The sequence below is a fragment of the Gavialis gangeticus genome, unplaced genomic scaffold (genome assembly GCF_001723915.1).
Source record: "Gavialis gangeticus isolate Ggan-Ray unplaced genomic scaffold, GavGan_comp1, whole genome shotgun sequence".
NCBI classification, from domain to species: Eukaryota; Metazoa; Chordata; order Crocodylia; family Gavialidae; genus Gavialis; species Gavialis gangeticus.
Genome location: NW_017728992.1, coordinates 42,856,492 through 42,864,380, shown reverse-complemented (window position 1 = coordinate 42,864,380; position 7,889 = coordinate 42,856,492). Strand labels below are relative to the sequence as shown.

General features: G+C 41.1%; 1 protein-coding gene across 2 annotated transcripts in view; it reads left to right on the top strand.

The window, feature by feature from the left end:
• PIGN (phosphatidylinositol glycan anchor biosynthesis class N) overlaps window positions 1-7,889 on the top strand; it is a 224,123-nt gene that overhangs the window by 131,407 nt on the left and 84,827 nt on the right. For both annotated transcript variants that reach the window (XR_002098336.1, XM_019521634.1), the window contains exon 13: window positions 5,144-5,222. Coding sequence is in view for 1 of the 2 variants with exons in the window: in XM_019521634.1 (XP_019377179.1) it covers window positions 5,144-5,222 (79 nt within the window). In the remaining variant the exon portion in view is untranslated. The remainder of the gene's footprint in view (window positions 1-5,143; window positions 5,223-7,889) is intronic.

The following is a 7,889-nucleotide window of genomic DNA, read 5'->3' as shown; positions in this document are numbered from 1 at the left end:
GCATTGTCGGCCCGTGTTCATCTCGGAGTCAATAATGACTCCCAGATCCCTTTCTGCCTCTGTGCTCTCAAGAAGGGAGTTTCCCATTCTATAAGTGTGCTGCTGGTTTCTACTGCCTAAGTGCAGCACCCTGCACTTGTCAGTATTGACCACAATATTTGTGGTCAAATATATGGCCCACAGGCCAGATCCAGTCCTGGAGCCATATGATCTGGCCTTTGGGTCTTGGACTGACCCTGCACATTGCATGTGGCAAATGATGCTGGTCTGGTGCACAGGGCTGGATCTGGTGCCATGGGCACTGCACACAGCACAGAGGGCAGTCTGGGGCACATGCTGTATGCAGCACCCATGCTGGACCAGCCCTGAGCCATAGCTCAAGGGCCAGTCCAGACTGGGCTATCAGAGCCAGTGCACAAGGCTGGTCCAGCATGGTGCAACATGCAGTGCTCTCCCTGTGCTGCCCCCCCTGTGCACTCATGGTTAGTCCAGCTCATTCTAGCCCCACTCTGGGGCTTGCTCTGTATGTGGCATAGGGGGCTAGCATGAGGCATGTACAGCATAAGGCATGTACTGCAAACAGTGCCCCACCAGACTGGCCCAGCGTGTTGGCTCTGGACCATGGTCTCAATCTGGCCTGCAGACCAGACCAGTAAACCTCATCTGGGCTACATGGCCATATGAGTTTGACACTTTCACACTACACAGATGTAATTCCTTCAATAAAGTCAGGTGTTAGCTTGAGTTTTTTTGCCATAAAAGCCACAGTTGAAGTAAGAATGGCAGGTCAAGCAGTAGAAATGCAGGAGGTGACTGACCATGCTTGAGAGATGGCAAGAAGCATGTCAACTGAAGGATGACTACCTGCATACAGAGCTCAACTTCATTTCCATAGTACCTTCATATGTTTAAAAATAGGAAGAGCTTAACAATCTGTTCTCACCCTTTGGGAGAAATGGCTGAATTCAGTTTTTGTAGGCAATTTTGTTTGGCTGTGTGAATTAAATGTGAGAGGGTGTGAAGCAACTGAGGTAAAGTTCGTTTTTAAACTCTTTTGTGTCAGCAGCGCAGATTCTGCAAAGGAGTTTACCCTTTCTCTTGGTGTGTGTGTTTATCTGGTTTGCTGATCTGATATTAGGCACATCTAGACGAGATGTTTACTTCAAGTTGCCTAATTAGTTCCACAGTAAATGTCTCAGCATCTACACATGCAGTGTAAATACAAGTACTGTCCTTTGACGGAGTTTTTTACTCTTCAGCAGTGTACATGTAGACATTAATGAGGCAGGCTGGAGCATGAAGGTGTTTCAGTGCGGAGGCTGTCTGCTAGCTACCTCTGCACTGGAGCACCCTTGTACCCCAGCCAGCCCTTCTGCATCTTGTTGAGCTGGGTCAGAGCAGCCCCTGTCTGGCAAGCTGACTCCCTGGGCCCCCTGCCAGCCAGGGTTGCTCCAGCCCAGGTCAATGTGCTGCGGTCCCAGGTGCACCTTCAATCTGGCGCCTAGGAGCAATAAACTCCAACATGATATGTGCCAGACTTTATTGCTGCACATTAATAGCATGTGCAGATGCACCCCTGTCTTGCAATTCATTGGTAAATCTAGGACCTTTTTAATCTCATTGATTTACTGCAGGATCCTAAGGGCCTATTTTATAGCGTAAGTCTGGAAAATTTACTGTATAGCAATGTGAATATGAATCATTACACAATAGCAGACATTATAAAATGAGCCTATTAGCAGTGGTAGGTCCAGATGTACTCTCAAGATACCTCCTTCTGTTTTAAGATTTTATTTCATTTGGGGAACTGCAGCATGTTGCCCAAGCAGAAATGTGCTGTTGGGGATGGTATACTCTGTTCAGTGGTGATAAATATGGATTGCTGACTGGCCAGACATAGTCCCCTTGAGACAGCTACTGTAGCTTCGTTTCAACACAGGCATGTTATTAGTGTTGTCAAGCACTTGTTTGTGAAGCGTGAATGATGTGCTGGAAAGATTAATTTTGTCAGGTATACTCATGATGAAAGTAGCTAACATCTCATAAGGGACAGTTTACAAGCATTTGCACAATTAGCCCAATTGTTTTGTTACATAATTAATTGTGTTTCTACTTGGATGACACTTGCTTGTCCTCTTTGAAATGGAAAGCTGGTTTTTGTTTGCTAGCTTAAAAAAATTACATTTTTTTTAGGGAAACATAATTATAGATTGTAAGACTTGACACTGCTAAGTGTGTGCAGTGATCTGTTGGTTATCATTTTCAGTAATTCAAATCTCAGTTCTGTGGCACGAGTGCTCGACCCCTGGTCTGCAGGTCAGATCTGCTCTGCTGAGCCATGACATCTGGCCCACGGGGGCTCCTCATGGGTCACGAAATTTGGCAGCAAGGAGCAAATTGATACTGCCACCTCTCTTCCACTGCCAAATTCTCTAGCCCCGCACCCTTCCCCCCCCCATCCTGTGGCTGGATTGAGGCTAGGCTGCCTTTCATCCTTCTCCATGGCCCACACACTGGATTTGGCCCACCCTCCAGATCCAGCTTGGACTGGGCATCACCTGCCTGGCTGATGGGGGAAAAGATTGAGCACCACTGTTCTCTGGTATAGAAATATGTGATAGGTATTTATTAGAGAAGATTAGTGCATAGCTTCTCTGAATCATGGAGTATTTTACTCCAGCAGTCAATGTTTTGCCTGTCTCCTGGTCAGTTCTTCTCTCTCAAATGGCTGGTGAGAGATCCTGTCTCTTAAAACTTTATTGCCTCTCTGTCTTCCCAGGTGATTGGCTTGTTATTCAGTTACGTCGTACCAGAAGTCAGACTGGAAATAATTTTTTTGCCCTGGGCAACAGCCAAGAGTTATCCTTATAAAAGGGTGATTGGCAAAGTTGAATACCTCTCACAGCTAGCCCTGTTTTAGGTGCAGGAATTTCTCCTATCTCTTTTTGCTGGTCTCAGCTCAGGGTGGATGAAAACCACAGAGAAGGCAAACAAGATAGAGTTCCCTGTTAGATACAAAAGGAATTGGGTAGAGGTGATATCTTTTATTAGACCAACTAGATTTTTGCAAAAAAAAAATCTTTAATTGCAAGGTTTTGGGCACACACCCTCTTCTTCAGGCATAGGACAAAAGATTGTAAAAGTTCTTGTAGGTAGAAATGAAAGTACATATTTCATATGAGAGTTGAAGGTGCAGTAAAATCTCCTGTTTGGAACAGTTCCTTTTATTATGCATATTATGCTCAGAGAAAAGTTAGAATAGCCTGTTTACCTGATTCCTTTTTGCTCTAGACCAATATAGCTACAACCTGGATAGCTGACACTGTTTGATACAGGTATATATGGAGTCCTTGAGTTGTAACAGCATTATAAGCTGTACATAGACAATGCCCCCTGGCCTTCCCAAGCGTGGTGCCTCTTATAAAAGCAGTTGTATAGACATGGAATAGAATTATTATCATATTGTTATCCTTAACCCATAAGAAATGAATGCATTATCTAAATATCTGCATACTTCTGTGTAATAATTGCCTCATGCACTGACTTGACGAAACTTTACTGCTTGAAAATGCCATTTATTTTCTTATACCTGAAACTGTCCTTTGAGAAGCAAGGAAATGGCCAAGACTGCTGTAGTTTCATTAAAAGTAAAGTGTTTCACCAAGACTAAAAGACTGATTAGAGGCTTTATAGTCAAATGACTGTATGAGATGATATATGGTGAAAGATAAAAATGCTTTCTTTAGCTTATATAAGTTTTGGCATTGAAAAACGAGGATAAAACAGACATTGAAACATTAACTTTAAAATAGACATAAAACAGGCATTTTAAAAAAGACAAAACATATAGAAGAGTTTTAGACATATTTTTAAACACAATTCCTAGTCCCTACCAGGAAACAGGAGACTGTAGAAAGAGTGACATACTCGAGCTTCTCTTTGGTGACCACAATCAACAAGTGCACACTACTCCTGTCCCATGGTTTCTTTTCAGAAAGTATGTGTCTTTCCACTGTAGCTTGATCACAGTTAAATGCTGATTTTAATTCTGTGAGCACCCAGCTTGGGGCACACTGTAGACTACATGTTTTTGTACTGAAAATTATCATTACATTTGTATAATGTTCTTTCAGAGAAACATTTTATGAAAAGTGGTGATTCCCTTTTCCTCCACCACTTTTTCTTCTGCTCCTTCTTTATTGTACCAATTCCCTGTATTTTCCTCTACCTCCCACTCAGCCAGTTTTCCTGATATGGTTAGACTGCACCTAAAAAAAACAAGACAGGGGGAAGGGGAAGGGGCAGTGGCACAACACGCCAGAGTGATTGAACCAGAGAGGGTGATTCCATGGCTGGGCACAAAAGCTCTTTGATCTGTTAATGCTTATCTTCCCCATGGGGGCACAAGACCCTATTCTTCCCACATCCTTTATTTTTGCTTTTGTTGTGTGTGTGCGTTCTCACTTGAGAGGAATTCTGGAAAGGCTTAGTTTGATGATTTGCCTCCTGTTCAAGTCACTGGGAGTTTTGGAGTTTGCTTCATGGGAGCCAGGACTTTGCACTTATTTTGGGCACAATTACAGGATTCCAGTTACTGAGTGGACTAGATAAATGCAAATTCCCTAAAGAAAAGGTTGCTCATCCTGGCTTTTTATTTGTACAGAGCCAAAAGGCTGCAGTTGTGATTGAAGCTTCATTATGATGGATATTATGCAAATACTACTTTTTTTTTAATCCCTTGAAGGGTTTGTAATCTAAAGATGTCTGTAGTACATTCATAAGACAATTGAAGTATTGCTGATGTATATGTTTTTTGCTGCTCCCAGCCATGAATTATGGTTAGTATGATAGCATAGGTTACAAGTGGTGCAGGATATATATATCTGCCTACAAAGTTGTGTGGCTGCCTTCAGTGAAGGAAAAGAATTTGAGATCCTGTTTCAAAAACAGTGTGGGTGAAAATGGAGAGCGCCAAATGGATCCAGACACCCAATACTTTGAAATTGCTTAGGGGTCTTTGGCATATGTAATACGCTAAATAACAGATCCCTTGAAATTTAGTCCGAGGCTCAAAAAATTCTACGTCATTGTAGCTCTCATCATAAGTATGTTTTTTAAATTATATATTTTAATTTTTTTCTAGATTACTTTCAGATTCTGAACAGACTGACATTTTAAGAAAAGCAAGATCTTATATACAGCAGGGAAAATATAATGATGCGGTAAGTCATTTCTCACTGTATGGCGACATGTCTTAGAAATCTTGGGCAAAATCTGAAACATGTGTTATTTTTCTTTTCCATTAAGTTGTCTGACTTTTTCCTTTACAGATGTGTTTTGTTAATGTAAAATTAATTCTGTTGTAAAATCTGCAAAACTTCATATTTCCAGCTGCTCAGTTACTGATTGCTTTTAGATGACACTGTTATGTTTTCAAATGATAGCTGTTGCTGATTCTGACAAAATGAGCCAAGCTGAATTTTTTGTGTAACTTTCAGGAAGCTGGCTACTGACAAATTGGGCTCAGTGTTCTCTGGTACTATTTATTATGCTCTGATGTGAAAAAAGGACACATAGCACTTTTTGCTGAAAGATTTTAGCTTTGTGACAGTGTCTCACAGAAGTCTTCATACAGTAGATATGTATGCCATTTTACTGCCATTTTACAGCTGCGTTAACTTGATGTTGAAGAGTTTGCCTATGGTCACACACTGAACCAGAAACCTAACTAGCAAAAGAACCTCTGCCTTGATCTAGCCATAAGTCATGGGGTTTTTTATCCTTCATCTGAGCCAACTGTATATTAATTTCACAGTGAGTCTCTGTAGATTGGATTTATATACAGTAGATCCAAATTTTAACAGGCTTACACTGCATACAAATTTTGTTCAAGAAGTATATGAAAATGTCAAGTATACAAGATTAAATTTAATCTAGAAAAACATGTAGAAATATAATTTAATTTAGTTCTTTCCATTTGCCCTTTTTTCTAATATGCTTTCCGCAAGGTTAATAAAAGTTTTATATACAGAGTACTTGCATTTCAATTTAAACTTCTTGGCAATCGGAAGTTGCTGATTTTGAAGTTAATGGACGCATTCCTGCATGAGATTAAAATTTGTCTTTTTCAGGTCTTTAAGAGTTCTATACTTGATGCATTAATTTGTTAGAAATTATTTTATATTTATCTGTCACCCCTTCCCTCCCCCAAAATGTGCAGACACATACGCACACATACAAGTTGGTGTTAGGGTCAAGATCAATCTCTTGGCCCGCAGTGGCAGTTGGGTTGGAGCATTGTCACGCTCCTGTACTGACAGTTAAAGGGTTGTGTTCCTCCAACTGTTCAGCAACTTTTTGACTACCCCTGACAAGCCTTATGACACTTCTCAATATCTCTATCTGTACACAGTTCTTTTCATTGTAAATAGAGCAGTTAGAAGTAGTTTGGCAAGTTTTTGCCTGTGTTGGTTCTTTACCTCCCTTAATTTTCCCCAGGACTGAGTCTTAAGGATGTATCATTTTAACTGTTCCGGCTTAACATATTGCCAGTGTGATTCAGCAACTGATACATTGTTTGTTTTTGGAAGAGCTCATATCCCTGACAGATGTTCACTATATGTCCACTTTTACACGGGTGAAAGAAGCTCACCTTTTCATATTTTTATAAGACTGCTTCAAGGACCTGTCATCATGTGGCCAGGGCAGATTTGACTTAAGCTCCACATCAGTCCAGAAGCACAGCTGCAACTTCCAGTTTCATTAGTTCCAGAGATCCATCATCACAGTCTGTCCCCGGTTCACCCCCCCAATATAGCTGAAGTCAAAACTTCAGAAAGGTCCATACCACTTCTCTGGGAAGAGCAGTGGCAGATGTCAGCCTTAGCATCTAACCTCTCTAATATTGCTTGCTTTGGCACAGTGTATTGGCAGTGTGTTTGCTGCTTTTAATTAATGAACCAATGTTTAATAGCTGTGTCTATCTTGGCACTGGGGTAGTATGTAGTACCAAGGGTTATCTCCACTACTCTCCACAGGCTTAAATATCACCACCAGGGAACTGATGACCTCTGCCTCAGTAGTAGCAGATGCATGCCTTATTACAGTTTGACCAGCAATTAAACTAAGTATTTGGTTTCAGCAGCCTTAAAACTAGGTTGTTCTTTTTTCTTTTCAGTTGCCCAATGCAGTGAGCAAGGATTCAGTACATATGCTGCATACTCTCAGAAGTCTTTTTTTTTTTTTTGAGCATAGAGGTCTGAAAGAGAGATGAAGGCTTTTTACATGCCTGATTGAATAGACAAGTAAGAATAAGCATGTATCCTGATATTATTCTTTCTGGCCCTTGGGCCCTTTTTCCATATAATGTTCCAGCACAGCACTGTTAGAATTCCTGGCTTTTCTTTACATTTCCATAGATGCCCAATGAAGTAATGGATTTACATTTGAAAAAAATGATCCTTTTCAAGTATTTTTCCTTAAACCATGTTCTGATTAAGGAGAAGGTAGAGGCTACACACCAGATTTTCAGAGCCCTATCATTTTCTTACAAAGGGCCAAATCTTTCAGTTTCCCCAAAGCTATTAATCTGCTGACGGAATGAAAGGTCAAGCAGTGACAGCCTGGAGGGACAATCCTAGTAGGTTTCAGAATGTATTAAGATCTGTTATGAGCTAGCTAATTTAAATCCCTACACTCTAATTAGGATTCACTGTACTAGGGCTCAGGCAGCTTCTGCTGCTCCTCCCATATCCCCAAAACTCTCCTCAACTTTGATTCTGCAGTGAAGTCATAAAGCTGTATGCGTGACCTCATTCTGTTGCCATAGATACAAGAGTGTTGTGTGGGTGTCCAAGTCAGGTGCACTGGTCAGATTGGAGGAAGCAGGG